The sequence below is a fragment of the Hemitrygon akajei genome, chromosome 19 (genome assembly GCF_048418815.1).
Source record: "Hemitrygon akajei chromosome 19, sHemAka1.3, whole genome shotgun sequence".
Classification (NCBI taxonomy): Eukaryota; Metazoa; Chordata; class Chondrichthyes; order Myliobatiformes; family Dasyatidae; genus Hemitrygon; species Hemitrygon akajei.
The window spans coordinates 55,585,648-55,602,173 of NC_133142.1; the positions used below are offsets into that span (position 1 = coordinate 55,585,648).

General features: G+C 43.5%; 1 protein-coding gene across 1 annotated transcript in view; it reads right to left on the reverse strand.

Moving 5' to 3' along the window:
• LOC140741947 (protein SSUH2 homolog) overlaps window positions 1-12,894 on the reverse strand; it is a 62,319-nt gene extending 49,425 nt beyond the window's left edge. The window contains exon 1 of the mRNA XM_073072556.1: window positions 12,427-12,894. Coding sequence (XP_072928657.1) covers window positions 12,427-12,451 — 25 coding nt within the window. The 5' untranslated portion in view covers window positions 12,452-12,894. The remainder of the gene's footprint in view (window positions 1-12,426) is intronic.
• Between the last annotated feature and the right edge of the window lie 3,632 nt (window positions 12,895-16,526).

Genomic DNA, 16,526 nt, shown 5'->3' on the forward strand with positions numbered 1-16,526 from the left:
ACAAGACGGGTGACCCCAGCCATTTTCAATACTCTTCAGAGATTGTCTGCCTGGCGTCAGTGATCGCATAACCAGGACTTGTGATATGCACCAGCTGCTCATACGGCTTCACGTGACCCTGATCGGGGGGCTGAGCAGGTGCTACATCTTGCCTAAGGGTGACCTGCAGGTCAGCAGAGGGGAAGAGTACCTCATACTTCCATTGGTAGAGATGTATCTCCATCCCGCCACCCTCCCGAGTAAATACATGCAAAATAAAAGGGAAAAATCCATTTAAGATCTGCCCCATCTCTTTTGGCTCCACACATGCATTACCATCCTGATCTTCCAGAGGACCAATTGTGTCCATTGCAATCTTTTTGATCTTAATATATTGGTAGAATCTCATAGGATTCTCCTTCACCTTGTCTGCTAGAGCAACTTCATACCTTCTTAATTTGGCCCTCCTGATTCCTTTCTTAAGCATTCTCCTGCATTTCTTGCACTCCATTAGTACCTCATTTGTTCCTACCTTCCTATTCCTGCTATCCTCAAAAACCAAGGTTCCCTAAACCTGTTATGCCTTTTATTCCGACAGGCACGTACAAGCTTTGTACTCTTTTGAAGGCTTCCCATTTATCTAGTCCATGTTTGCCAGAAAACAGTCTGTCCCAGTCCACAGCTGCCAGATCCTTTTCTCATTTTAGAATCTCAACCCGAGGACCAGACCTATCCTTTTCCATAATTACCTTGAAACCAATGGCATTATGCAGAGTGTTCCCCTACGTATTTATTGTGTGCAATCCTGGTCACCTACCTACAGAAAAGTTATCAATAGGGTGCCTATTGAGCCCAGAGTCTGTCAATTGTTGAAACAATGCCTACAATGCCTGTAAGCCCCTCTCACATGCCCCCTCGCCACCATTGTACGGAGTCTTGATGAGACCACACCTACAGTATCATCTACAGTTTTGATCTCACGCTGACTCTCCCATTCCCCCACCCAGGCTAGGGCTAACCTTCTCATGGTTTTACCGGAGAGTCACAAACCCTGCAAAGTTCACGTGATTCCTGCATCCTGAGGTTTGGCCTGATCTGTATGGTTCAGTGCCAACAGCAAATTGATGGTTTACTCTTTGTTGTTGATGAATTAGCATGTACAGCACAGGCCCTTCAGCCCACAATGGCTGTGCCAAATTAAACTAATCTCTGATGCCTGTAGATAATCCATAGCCTTCTATTCCCTACATATCCACGTGTCTAGGAACCTTTTAAAAACCACTCTCATTGAAGCTTCCACTGTATCTGGTCACCCTATAGTAGGAAGGATGTGGAAGATTTGGAGAGGATGCAGAAGAGGTTTACAGGGATACTGCCTGCATATTGACTTCAGGAGACTCCACCACATCACCATGATTCTACAGTTAGCACTATTTCAACACTCAGATTCCTGGGCAGCAATATTCTGCAGGATCTCATGTGGGAGAACCACATTTCCTTCATTAACAAACAGAGGATGTACTCCTTGCAGCAGTTAGTATAAAATTTCATAGTCCCCAGAACACACTGGTGTGATTCTACGCTGCCATCATAGAGAGCATCCTCACATCAGCCATTACTGTCTGGTTTGGTACAGTGTCCTCTCACCGTGTACAAAAACTACAGCGAGCTGTCAGGTCTGCAGAAAGGGTCATTGGCTGCAGTCTACCATTGCTGCGGGGGTTGCACATGTTCAGGGCAAAGGAGAGGGCAAGAAATATCATTGCAGACCCTACCCACCCAGCAAACAGCCATTTCCAAAAGCTCCCTTCTCGAAAGTGCTATGGAGCTATTACAACAAAAACCTCTCACCATCTTAAAAGTTTCTTCCCCGACACAGTTAATCTGACAAACCATTCTAGTTAGCTCCACCAACCTGCTATTACCCTTGTCACTGCACCATACAGCAAACACTTCGAACTACTTATTATAATGTTGTGTACATTGCAAATACATGCTGGTATTTATGTTTTTATTCCATATATGCACTATAACCTCTAAGTTTATTTTTATATAATTCTTTATTCTTTATAATTGTTGAATGCCATTGTTGTTGCATGTCTAGAACAGTCTTGGAAAGTAGGAAGTTAGCAAATGTGTCACTGTTATGTAGGAATGCAGGAAAAGTTAAGAAAAACTGGAATGAAAGACCAGTTGGTTTGATAACTGTTATCAGTCAAATGTTGGAACTTATCTTTGAGACTGTAGACTCTGAGAAAATCATAATACACTTTTGCCACATTTATAGTATCTTTTGAGGTGAAGACAGCCACACAATAAATGTTTACAGCTACAAGCGTTTCTTTAATTTCCATTGTAATTGTTCCTCTCATTCTGTCATCGTCTACACAGAATCCACATTTATTCCTGATACCATACGCCCTCCTTTTTGTATTGGTTTACAAACTCCTACAACCTAATGTTATGTTTCTTGTGAATTTGCTCTCTATCCTTTGAAAATCTGTTTTTGTTAGTACAGTAAGACCTCATGTTATGAAATTGATGTGTTCCTGAAATCATCTGACTTTGCAAAATTTTGTTATGAAAGGCTATTTATATAAAGACTCAAAAATAACTATTATTAGGGACATTTAAGAAACTTAAATGGATGAAAGAAAAATGGAGGGCTATGGAGGAGGGATTTTAGAGTATTTTCAAAGGTCGGCACAACATTGTGGGCCAAAGGGCTGTACTGTGCGCTGTAATGGTCTATGTTTTATTACAAGGTAGGCAATGGCAACTGGGAGGACCTGAATTAATACCATCGAATGGCCCATGAGGCAGGTAAACAAATATTGGGTCCACAGTGTTTAAGCATCTAGTGTTTGTTTACCCTGAAATTGTTGAACTTCCGTATTGATTTTTTTGTTCATTTTGTAACAAAAAAGAGGTTCCTGTATAGTCTGAGGTAATTATTCATATAGCCTTCTATTATGAGGTATTAAGTCACAGCACTCAAAGAGGCCCTTCATCCCACCAGGCCTTGCCAACCACCAACTACCCCTGTTTACACTAATCTTATTTTTACCCACTTTATTTTTCCCAGATTCCCACCAATTCCTGAGATTCTACCTCTCACCTACACTCTTGGGATAATTTACAAAGACTAATTAACCTAACAACCCTGCGTCTTTGGGATGTGGGAGGAATCCTAACCCGCCTATTTACGTCCTTCATTAACTAGTAACGTTTTATTTCTTAATGAATGCATGCTTGTTGAAAATTTGAGACATTCCTTTAATCAAGAACGAGAGGACATGGGATTTGAAAGGGTTCTGGGGGGAAAGTCCACACAAGGGTTGTAGATGTGTGGAACAAGCTGCCTGTGGAAAAGGTAAATGCAAATGCATTATTTAATAGACACTTGGACAGGGACGTGGATAGGAAAGGTCAAAACACAGGCAAGTGGTACCAGCTGAGGTGGAGATCTTGGTCCAGGGGTTCCCAACCATTTTTACGCCATGGATCCCTACATTGAACAGAGAGGCCCGAGGACCCCAGGTGGGGAACCCCTGTCTCAGTTGGCATAATGAGCCTGTACCTGCGCTGTGTGACTATGCTGAACTGTTCCATATTCTCTTGGGAGACCCTTCATTCTAACCCTCCATTTTACCAGCCAATCTGCCCTTCATAAATTTTAGAATAAATCCTTATTCAAGTTTGCAGCATTAGTTTCTGCCTGCTTTTTATTTCTCTCAAATTTCCGCTTGTGAATCTGTGCAAAAATCCACCCTGTTTTGCAAAGACTAAGATAATTTGAACCCACGATGAAAATCAAAACACTGCAAAACTGAGCTAAAAGCAACAAAGTCCTGGGATACTCAGCAGGTTGGGAGGTAACTGTGGAGAGAGAAGCGGTATTAATGTCTCAGGTCCACAGCTCTCATTAAGTGGGAAAGAGAAGAAATAAGTTAGTTTTAAGTTGCGGAAAAGATGGAGGGTGGACAGGGCAAAGGAAGCGTTGCTGGTGGGGCAAAGCTGGGGTTGGCAGGTTTATAGTGTTGTGCTGACCTTTTAACCTATTCTAAGATCAATCTAATCCAGGAGTTCCTAACCTGGAGTCCACAGACCCCTCTGTTAATGGTATTGGTCCATGGCATAAAAAAATGTTGGGAACTCCTATCTAACCTTTTCCTCCTACATTACCCTCCATTTTTCCATTCCATTTAAGAGTTTTGTAAATACCCCTAGTATATCTGCCTCTACCACCACTGTTGGTACTGTGTAAAGAAGTTACCTCTGACATCTCTCCTATAGTTTGCTCTAATCACCTTAAAATTATGCCCCTTCGTCTCGGACACTTCTATCCAGGGAAAAAGTCTCTGGCTAACCACCCTTATTATCTTGTACGATCTATCAAGTCATCTCTCATCTTCCTTTGCTCCAAAGTTAAAAGCCCTAGCTTGCTCAACCTTTCCTCATACAACATGCTCTCTAGTCCAGGCAGCATCCTGGTATATTTCTTCTGCACTCTCTAAAGCTTCCACATCCTTCCTGTAATGAGACAGCCAAAACTGAACACAATATTCCTGGTGTGGTCTAACCAGGGTTTTATAGACCTGCACATTGTCTTGAGCTCAATTCACCGAAGGCCAACACGCCACAACATCTTAAAAGCCCTATCAACTTGCATAGACATAAACCCCAAGGTCCCCCTGTTCCTCCACACTGCCAAGAATCCTGCCACTAACCTGGTATTCTGTCTTCAAATTCAACCTTCCAGGGTGAATTACTTCATACCTTTCCGGGTTGAACTCCACCTGCCATTACCCAACCCAGCTCGGCATCCTATCTGTAACCTATCACAACTCTCCGCACTATCCACAATTCCAACAACCTCAGAACTAAACAGAAAAACGGGAGCAGTTAGAGAGATATATCAGTCAGAGGGACATGTTGAAACAGTGAAATGCAGCCCAAAGCTGTCCCCGAACCTGAAAGAGAAAGAAGGCAGCTGGAAATCCTTAGTGGGTTGTTCACTTGGACCAGTAATTCAACTTCCTCCCTCGACAGACGCTGCCTGGTTTATTGGGCATTTCCAGTATACTACTTTGGTTTCAGGTTTCAACAACTGCTCTGACCTGCTCTTATTAACCTAGTAACCAGACAGCCTTGTCACAGCAGAATCACCTTAGCGACCACAGCCTCACCCTGTCCGCGATGATCACCTGTTTCTCTTTCTTAAGACTTTATCAGACCCGACTGTCATGGTTGACTCCATGATGTATGGCTCTTGAAAATCATTCTTATCCTGTAAAACCTTTTGCCAATTTGACCACCTGACTATTAAAGTCTCCCATGGTCAACTAATTAACATTTTGGGAAGTTTTTTTTTCTTATTTCATGATTGATTCTGCCTCCAGCAGGGACTGAAGAACTTCTTCCAATTCCCTGAGCCAAGATCATTCTCCTCTGCTCTCTTTCTGCTGCCTTGTATTACCAGGGTGATACAAACCACATCTGTGGCCCACCTCACTCCCCCCTCCCCACCCATGTACTTCCTTTTTCATTGTGCTGGCCTGTCTAAATGTCAGATAGAGTCACAGTTTACACAACATGGAGACAGGCCATTGGGCCCAAATGGTCCATGCCAACCAGGTTGACCATCTAAGTTAGTCCCATCTGCCATGTCGTGGCCCATATTCCTTGAAACCTTTCCTATCCACGTACCTGCCCAAGTGTTTTTTAAACATGGTAATTACATTTACCTTTACCACTTCCTGTAGCAGCTTGTTCCATATACCTATCACTGGCTGCCCTTCTCATTTTAAACCTAAAATGTACTAGTTTTTGATTCCCTTTCCCAGGAAGAAAAAAATGTGTCTGCATTTACCTTATCTCATGATTTAAAACACCTTTATAAGGTCACGCCTCAGGTTCCTACACTCCTATGAATAAAATCCTCGCCTGTCCAACCTCTCCCTTTAACTCAGGCCCTTGAGTTCTGGAAACATTCTTGTAAATCTTCTTTGCTTACTCAGTATTCTTTGCTTACTGAAGCATGGATATGTTAAGATCTCTGTAACTATTTCTGTCTAACTCTCATAATTGTTACCCAGACTGGCACAGAGTTAGAAGGAAGGAACCCTGGTTTGGTTCCCTCTCTTTAACTCTATAACGGCGATGGACAAACTTTTCATTGGGAGACTTCTTTCACACACGTGAAACTTTTTGACCAGGTACTGATATTCTTGGACCTATGGATGAACATACAAATGGTGGAGTTTATTAGAATGGTAGGATTTGATTTCTAATATTTCTAAGCTCTGATGAAACTGGTGACCTGAAACATTAAATGTGTTCCTATCTCCACAGATGCTGCCTGACCTGCTGAGTATTTTGAACATCTGCAATATTTGCTTTTCAAAATGTATTTATAACCTGGTTTTTGTTCAGACTGCTACCAAATAAGCAGCCAATAATCTTCCCTGTTGAAAATGTGAGATGGTACATACAATATCTGAAATACATCTTATGGAAATGTTTGATGTTGAACTTCAATAAAAAATAAATTGCAAAAAAAAGAAAATGCAAGATGGTGTTACTTGTGGTTCTATATAATTAACCTCATGATGCTTGAAATCATTTTGATCCATTCCTGGTCCCAGTTCCCCAGCTGCAGTTATCCTGTCAGCCCACAGACCAAAACTAACCCAGCACCTGCTTTCAATACACACAAAAGCTGGAGGAGCTCAGCAGGCTAGGTAGTATCTATGGAAAAGAGTACAGTCAATGTTTTGTGCCAAAACCCTTTGGCAGGGTTGGAGAAAAAAAACAAAGTTGAGGAGTAGATTTAAAGGGTGGGTGAGAAGAGAAACTCAAGGTGAAACCTGAAGGAGAAGGGATGAAGTAAAGAGCTGTAATAGCAGGTCTGGATAAGCACGTGATCGAAGAATTGAAGAGCAGCAGGGATCACAGAGTGGGAGTAATGAGAGAGGGTTTCCCTAAGTCCCATCGAAGAGAAGATTTAAACTTCTTCAGGGTAGGCATCCCTGGAAGTGTAGTCACAGCGTAGTAATCAAATTACAAACAAGAGAAAATCTGCAGATGCTGGAAATCAGAGCACGCCGACTGTAGTCTTTTCAATAGATGCTGCCAGGCCTGCTGAGTTCCTCCAGCATTTTGTGTGGGTTGCTCGGATTTCCAACATCTGCAGATTTTCTCTTGTTTGCCAACACCTATTTTAAAGTTTACAATGGCCACTTGGCAAAGGCTGAACTGTTTCAAAATTTGTGTTTACTTGATAGGTCTTATCAAAGATGTGATAACAGCACATTTGGAAAGAGGTGAAATCATCGGACAAAGTCAGCATGGATTTGTGAAAGGAAAATCATGTCTGACGAATCTTATAGAATTTTTTGAAAATGTAACTAGTAGAGTGGATAGGGGAGAGCCAGTGGATGTGGTATATTTAGATTTTCAAAAGGCTTTTGACAAGGTCCCACACAGGAGATTATTGTGCAAACTTAAAGCACACGGTATTGGGGGTATGGTATTGATGTGGATAGAGAATTGGTTGACAGACAGAAAGCAAAGAGTGGGAGTAAACGGGACCTTTTCAGAATGGTAGGCAGTGACTAGTGGGGTACCGTAAGGCTCAGTGCTGGGACCCCAGTTGTTTACAATATATATTAATGATTTAGATGAGGGAATTAAATGCAGCATCTCCAAGTTTGCAGATGACACGAAGCTGGGCGGCGGTGTTAGCTGTGAGGAGGATGCTAAGAGGATGCAGGGTGACTTGGATAGGTTAGGTGAGTGGGCAAATTCATGGTAGATGCAACTTAATGTGGATAAATGTGAGGTTATCCACTTTGGTTGCAAGAACAGGAAAACAGATTATTATCTGAACGGTGGCCGATTAGGAAAAGGGGAGATGCAACGAGACCTGGGTGTCATTGTACACCAGTCATTGAAGGTGGGCATGCAGGTACAGCAGGCGGTGAAAAAGGCAAATGGTATGTTGGCATTCATAGCAAAAGGATTTGAGTACAGGAGCAGGGAGGTTCTACTGCAGTTGTACAAGGCCTTGGTGAGACCGCACCTAGAATATTGTGTGCAGTTTTGGTCCCCTAATCTGAGGAAAGACATTCTTGCCATAGAGGGGAGTACAGAGAAGGTTCACCAGATTGATTCCTGGGATGGCAGGACTTTCATATGAAGAAAGACTGGATCGACTAGGCTTATACTCACTGGAATTTAGAAGATTGAGGGGGGATCTTATTGAAACGTATAAAATTCTAAAGGGATTGGACAGGCTAGATGTAGGAAGATTGTTTCCGATGTTGGGGAAGTCCAGAACGAGGGGTCACAGTTTAAGGATAAAGGGGAAGCCTTTTAGGACCGAGATGAGGAAAAACTTCTTCACACAGAGAGTGGTGAATCTGTGGAATTCTCAGCCACAGGAAACAGTTGAGGCCGGTTCATTGGTTATATTTAAGAGGAAGTTAGATATGGCCCTTGTGGCTAAAGGGATCGGGGGGTATGGAGAGAAAGCAGGTACAGGGTTCTGAGTTTGATTATCAGCCATGATCATACTGAATGGCGGCGCAGGCTCGAAGGGCCGAATGGCCTACTCCTGCACCTATTTTCTATGTTTCTTTAGTGTTTCCCATCCCCAATTTCCACATTCCTGGCTCTCATTTTCCCCACTCCCCTTCCTATCTGCACAAACCCTGATTCTGAAAACCCTGGTTCTGTTTTTCAGTGAGTTACAGAGGCCAGTGGAATTATTAGTGAGTTACAGAGGCCAGTGGAATTATTCGTGACTTACAGCGGCCAGTAGAAGTATCACAGAGTTACAGCGGCCAGTGGAAGTATTAGTGATTTACAGTGGCCAGTGGAAGTATTGGGGAACACCAAACACAAACAGAGATACTACTGGACTTAAAGAGAATCAATAAAGGGGGCCACTCAGCCCATTGGGTCTGTACAGTTCCATTTGTCCACTCTTTCTCCAGAATCTTTTGTGAACATCCAATTCCCTTTCAGTTGTTCTGATCTGCTTTCCAGCCTCCTTTTGCCAGTGAGTTCTGGACCATAACCAGTTGGTGTATTTTCATCCTGTACTTTTGGCCTCCAAACCTGCCCCTCTTAGGCACTGCAGCAGCCAATGGAGGGTCTCTCTCACTGTAATCCTGCTCCCTTCCATACAGAAATTCTAGCACAACACAAGGAGCCTCTCAAGCTCACCAGCGTAATTGCTGGGAATACAGGAGACTGGGATTGTTAATTGCAATTTATCTTTAATTATTCTCCACAGTTGTAATTTTCAACATCTGTCTCACTCCAGAAGCTCCAAACAAGCATATGACATCACAGTGTGAATGATGATATTGATCAGTAAAGTGAAGGAGCTGCTGATTAAGTTCAGGGAGCAGGGTGGATTACACACGTGCTGAGGGAGATGGTCGGGAATGTTGTATTGGGGTGTAGATTATTCATTTTTCTTGTAGTTTAATTTGCTTGTACTTTTATATAATGAGATTCCAGAACCAGTGTAGATAACTTCACTCATCTTAACTTGGAACTGGTTCTACAACCAGCAGCCTCACTTTCAAGGATGCCACAACTCATGTTCTCAGTGTTACTGACTTATTTATTTTGAAATTTGCAGTGTGTCAGTCTTTGTGTAGTTTTTCATTGATTCTATTGTATTTCTCTGCTCTACTGTGAATGCCCACAAGAAAATGAATCTCGGGGTAGTGTATGGTGACTTTGATTATAAATTTACTTTGAACTATAAACATCAATACACAGGTAATTGTTCAGTGAATTTCCAGTAATTACAGTACAGTTGGGTCCGTACTTTTCTGGAAACTGGCGGGTGTTATGAACCTGGCTATTTCATACGTTTATTGTTATCACTGGTATTTTGTTATCGCTAGTTTGAACATGAAATGCCCACAACTGCTTTTTCCTTTGTTCCTTTCTTTATTCTCCTCTTTCTTGTTTGTTTTCTGGTCTTGTAACACTTACAAAACAATCGTAAGCAACACGTTTCATGCCTCGTGCTCGAATTCCAGAGGGCTTTTGGATTGCAAAAGCATCAAGATCCAACAAGTTCCTTGGTGCAAACATCACCAAAGAGCTTCTCCCTGCCCAACTACAGTAAAGCACACCAAAGTCTCTGCTTCCTCAGAAGGCTAAGGAAATTCAGTATGCCGCAATGACCCTTACCAACTTTTAAAGATGCACCCTACTCAGAAGCACCATAGTTTGGTATGGCAACCGCAGAGAGTTGTGAGCACAGTTCAGTCCATTATGAAAACCAGCCTCCCCTCCAATGACTCCATCTACACTTCCTGTTGCCTCGGGGAAGCATAATCCACCATGGTCTCCTTTCCACCATCCCATCAGGCAGCTTGTATCGACAGACTCAAGGGCACTGTTATTAGACTCTTCAGTGGATCTCTCATACGCTAAAGACCTTTCAATCTACTTGTCATGGCCCTTGTACTTTGGTTACCGGCACCGCACATTCTCTGTAACTGCAACACCATTTCTCCTCACACCTTTAGGAGCAGAAAGTGCCGGTGCCCTGCGAGAGATATTTAAAATGTTCTTAGCCTCAGGTGAGGTGCCAGAGGACTGGGGGAGCACTAATAGCTTTCCGTTGATCAAAAAAGGCTCTAAGAATACGCTGGGAAATTATAGGCTGTGGGGAGATTATTGCAAAAATGGTACCAGATATATAAACATTTGGATAGACAGAGCCTGATTAGAGATAGTCAATATGGCTTTGTGTATGGCAGGTCACGCCTAACCAATCCAGTAGCGTTTTTCACAGAGGTTATCGGGAAAGTTGATGATGGTAGTGTCATAAACTAGATCAGCAAATTTGCAGATGGCATCAGGACTGGGGCCATAGTGGACAGTGAAGAAGGCTATGAAAACTTGCAAGGGATCTGGGCCAGCTGGAAAAATGGGCTGAAAAATGGCAGATGGAATTTAATGCAGAAAAGTGTGAAGTGTTGCACTTTGGGAGAACGAATCAGGGTACGTCTTACACAGTTAGATAGGGCACTGAGGAGTGTGATAGAACAGAGGGATCTGGGAATACACATCTATAATTTCTTCAAAGTGGCATCACACATAGAGCTTTAGGCAAGAGTTGGGATATTATGTTGAAGTTGTATAAGACCTTGGTGAGGCTAAGTTTGGTATTGTATGCAGTTCTGGTCACCTACCAACAGGAAAGTTATCAATTTGGCTGAAAAAGTACGGAGAAAATTTACAAGGGTACTGCCAGGATGTGAAGACCTGAGTTACAGGGAAAGGTTGAAGAGCTTAGGACTTTATTCCCTGGAACGTAGGAAAATGAGAGGATATTTGATACAGGTATACAAAATTATGGGGGTATAGACTGGGTGAATATAGACAAGTTTTTTTTTCCACTGAGGTTGGGTGAGGCTAGTACTAGAGGTCATAGGTTAAGGGTGAAGGATGAAGTATTTAGGAGAACCTGAGGGGGAACTCAGAAGATGGTGTGAGTGAGGAATGAGTTGTCAGCAGAAGTGGTGGAGATTCAATTGCAACATTTAAGAGAAATTTGGACAAGTACATGGATGGGAGGGCAATGGAGGTATGGTTCGATGGGAATGGGCAGAGTAACTATCTGGCATTATCTAGATGTTTGGAAGGGCCTGTTTCTGTGCCGTAGTGCTCTATAACTCGAGTCTCTATGACACATTCTGCATTCTTTTGTTTTTGCTAGCTCCATGACCTATTGGATGGCTTGCAACAAAAGTTCTTCAGTTTTTCCATGCACGTGACAATAAGCCAATAATAAATAACATTACCAACAGCAAAACCGCATTATCCACGTTACCAACTGCTTCCAAGTTTAAGTCCACCGTGTGAAAATGGAGGGGGCAGATTAACTTGGTAGCTGCCCACGCTGGTATCTAGGCTGATAACATCTGGTACAGCGAACTTCATTAAAAGTTACTTATTTATTATAGCATCGTACATTTAACAGTGGCTTTATGTTTTTAAATTAGTAAGTATATTGTTAGATTTTAATAAAACATGATCTAGTGTTTTAAAAATTCCAATCGGTCCGCAGTTGGAACAGCAGTGAAACGAGATCTGACCCTGAGAAAGCGCAAGCCCACAGCAGCTGCAGTAAGAAGGCTCTTCAATGAATCAAAAACCATCTAAAACACAACTTGCTTCTAACTCGGTCTGCCTCTCCCGTCCTTTCAGCTTCTTGTTTATTTTCGTCTCTCTCTCGCTCTCACAAGCCCTGCCCCTCCCTCTCCCTTTCACATTCTTTCTGTCCCCACAGCTGGGTCTACCGCAAAAACCGAACAATAACTTATTTTACTACCGTTTGTTTTGCACCGAGGATCTAATCCGATTTACACGCCACCTTGTAAGGCAAGGAAACTTTTTTTCCCGACTTACCAGTTTGGGAGTGAATGGAATCCATCGGGAAAATGCGGCAGCGTGGACCGAAACCAGCTCTAATCTCCCACACAGGAAACTCTCTGAGAACTCGTTCTGCTGATTCCTGTCAAATCTTCACCACCTACTTCCAAGATACGCAAGCACATGACTCCCCGAGCCGATCCCAGTTACACACTGCATGCCCACATCCCCTGAACGGTCGCGGGGCAATTCCCCTGAAGGAGGCTGGCCGGGTGGATCCCTCTGTCCAGAAAGAGTGTGGGCAGGCCCGACCCAGGAAGCGCCGGGGAGGAGGGGCAATGTGGGGATCAGTCTCCGGAGAAGGCGCTGAAACTGGGAGTGCGGGCTGTCCACATCTGGCGCGGAGGGACGAGGTACTGCAGATGCTGGAATCAGGAGCAACAAACAAGACGCTGAGAAATGGTCAGTCAACTTTTAGGGTGGAGACTGAAAGAGAGAGGGGAGAGAGCCAGTAGAAAGAGGTGAAAGGAGGGGGTGGAGCAGGAACTGGGTGGATCCAGGTGAGGAAGGGTGATTGGAGGAATTCAGCGGGCCGGACAGCGCCTGTGGAGGGAGTACATCCTCTCCATCTTTCAGTCCAGGTGAAGGGTCTCGAGCCCAATTATGCACTATCCATTCTCCATGTTTGGTGTTCCAGATTCCAGCATGGGCAGACTTGTGTGTCTCCAAAGGTGCAATGGAGGTGGTATTAGCCACTAAATCTGGGAGGTAACAGGTGGAGGAGGCCATATCATCTCCCACCCAGCTTTCTGGATGGACTTCATTCCACACTGTGGTGAACTACATATACCTGTCTGGACTGCTCCTGTGGCTCCTCCCACAGACCCCTGTATAAAGGCGATTGAGGCCTGAGCCCGGCCTCATTCTCCAGGATGTAGTGTTGTTCATTCTTCCAGTCAATAAAAGCCGATATCTCGCTTCTTATGTCTCAGAGTGAGTTATTGATGGTGTATCACACACTTCTGTGTCTGACAACAGACTTTCTACGTGAGTGCCTTTGAGAAGCCTGTTTCCCTCAACCTTGCCACAGCCAACAGGGCTCTTGGCCACACCAACATTTTCCTGCATTTCACCTCTTTCTCCTCTCCACCCAGCTTGAGCAAAGTTAACAAAGAAGGCATCAACATCTTTACTTTCTATTTTTTTTGTCATTTATTTTTGATTGAAGTTCAACATCAAACAAACATTTCCATAAGATGTATTTCAGATACTGTACATATATATCATATATTCTTATTTGCAAACATCTTTACTTTCTAAGGACATTTGGCATGTTACCTGCGATTACCGATCAGGGTTCAATTCCCATCACTGTCTGTATGAAGTTCGCACTTTGTCCCTGCGACCGTGTGGGTTTCCTCGGGTTTTCCTCCCACATTCCAAAGATTAGGGTTAGGGTCAGTGAGTTGTGGCCACGCCATATTGGCAATGGAAGCACGGTGACACTTGTGGGCTGCCCAGCACAGTCCTCGCTGGTTTGATTTGATGCAAACAAGGCATTTCACTGTATGTTTCGATGTACATGTGACAAATAAGAGGTATTACTTAATCTTTAAAAACTAATCCTTGAGTGCTCTAACAGAATTCTACAAGTTGAAATTATCCTGACTAGTTGCGTCACGGCCTGGTACGTTACTCCAATGCAAAGAGTGCAAGAGGCCGCAGAGGATGATGGGCACAGCCCAGTCCATCATGGGCCCAGCACTGACAGCATCCAGAGGAGGTCCTGCCTCGGGTAGGTAGCATCTGTCATTAAAGATCTCAACCATCCTGGTCGTGCCCTCTTCTTGCTGCTACAATCAAGCAAGAGGTAGAAAATTCTGAGGTCCCATACCACCAGGTTCAAGAGCAGCTACCTTCCTACAACTATCAGGCTGTTGGACCTTCCAGCGCAACCTCAGCGGTGGAACGCTACTGACCCCTCGCAGTGCCAGGGACTTGTCACTGCTCGTGTCTTTTTTCAACAGTGTTTTATTTTACAGCCTTTTTCGCCATTGCCTTGTAATATTTATTTATTTATGTGTTGGTTTTGCTTATTTTTAGAGATATGAAGCACTTTTGACCCAATGAGCCAACTGCCCAGCAACCCACTAATCTAATCACAGAACAACTTACAATGACCGATTATTACCAATTGGTATGTCTTTGGACTATGAGGGGAAACTGGAGCACCGGGAGGAAACTCACATGCTTACTGATGGTGTCGGAAATGCCCCAAGCCGTATTAGAGTCACACTAACTGCTACACTACCATACCACCACCTCCTTCCCCCCTCCCCCCAGTTCTGTGTGATGCTGAGGCAAGCAGATTTTTCACCGAAACCTATCGAATATTGAAAGGCCTAGATAGAGTGGATGTTGAGGGGATGTTTCCTATTGGGGGTGGGGACAGTCTAGGACCATACAGAGGAGACAGCCTCAGAATACAAGGATGTTCCTTTAGACAGAGATAAGGAGCAGTTTCTTTAGCCAGAGGGTGGTGAATCTGTGGAATGCATTTCCACAGGTGACTGTGGAGGCCAAGTTATTGGGTATACTTAAAATGAAGGGCGTCAAAGGTTACGGGAAGAAAGAAGGAGAATGGGGTTGAGAGGGGTAATAGATCAGCCATGATCAAATGGCGGAGCAGACTCGATGGAACGAATGGCCTAATTCTGCTCTGTTGTCTTATGTATCTCACTGTACCTGTACACCTGATTTCCACCCTAATAGTTCTCATATTCAAGAGATCAACCTTTGTAAAGCTGCATCACATTCATTTAGATTAACTAATACAGATCCTTCTGTCCCTTTCCAACGTTCCAATAAGACTTCCTCTTATGACGTCCTGATCTGTTCTTCTGGCAACCACCAGCATTCCTACCACGCTTTCCCACACAAGTGCAGGATGTGCAGCTCCTGACCTCTTCTCTACTGTCCAGTGACTTGGACTGATCTCCGTGGAACAGCAATCCACTTGCACTTCTTCCAGCTGAGTGTCCTGCTCTCAGAGCGCACTGTAAAAGGAAGCAAACACAGGGCAGGATTGGGAGAAGGAGGAAGCCGAAGACAGGAAATTAAGACAGGATAAAATGGGACAGGATTTAAAATTAGAGTACACTCATGGCAAACATCAGCTCCAACCAAGGATTCTACAACCCACGTTCTCAGTATTACTTTTTCCAAAATTTAAGCAGTTTGTCTTCTTCTGCACATTGGTTGTTTGTTAGACTTTATAGTTTTTTCATAAATTCTATTGCATTTCTTTATTTCTCTGTAAATGCCGCAAGAAAAGTCATCTCAAAGTAGTATATGGTGACATGTACATACTTAGATAATGAATTTATTTTGAACTTTAAATTCATAGCAAATTGTTTTCTCTTACTAATATTCCATTTCCTCAAACGTTTGACGGGTCATAGCCACTACATGTGATGATAGCTCATTATTCCTGCATTGTTCTTGGGTCAGTTCTTCTCTTTAATTACACAAAATGTTGGAGGAAATCAGCAGGTCAGGCAGCATCTCTGGAAAAGAGTAAACAGTTGATGAAGGGTCTCAGCCTGAAACGTCGACTGTTTACTCTTTTCCATCGATGTTGCCTGGCCTGCTGAGTTCCTCCAGCATTTTGTGTGTGTTGCTTTGGATTTCCAAGATGAGTGAAGTTATCTACGCTGGTTCAGGAGCCTGATTATATAAAAGTACAAGCAAATTAAACTACAAGAAAAATGAACAATCTACACCCCAATACAACATTCCCGACCATCTCCCTCAGCACGTGTGTAATCCACCCTGCTTCCTGAGCTTAATCAGCAGCTCCTTCACTTTACTGATCAACATCATCATTCACACTGTGATGTCATATGCTTGTTTGGAGCTTCTGGAGTGAGACAGATGATGAAAATTACAACTGTGGAGAATAATTAAAGATAAATTGCAATTAACAATCCCAGTCTCCTGTATTCCCAGCAATTACACCGGTGAGCTTGAGAGGCTCCATGTGTTGTGCTGGAATTTCTGTATGGAAGGGAGCAGGATTACACTGAGAGAGACCCTCCATTGGCTGCTGCAGTGCCTAAGAGGGGCAGGTTTGGAGG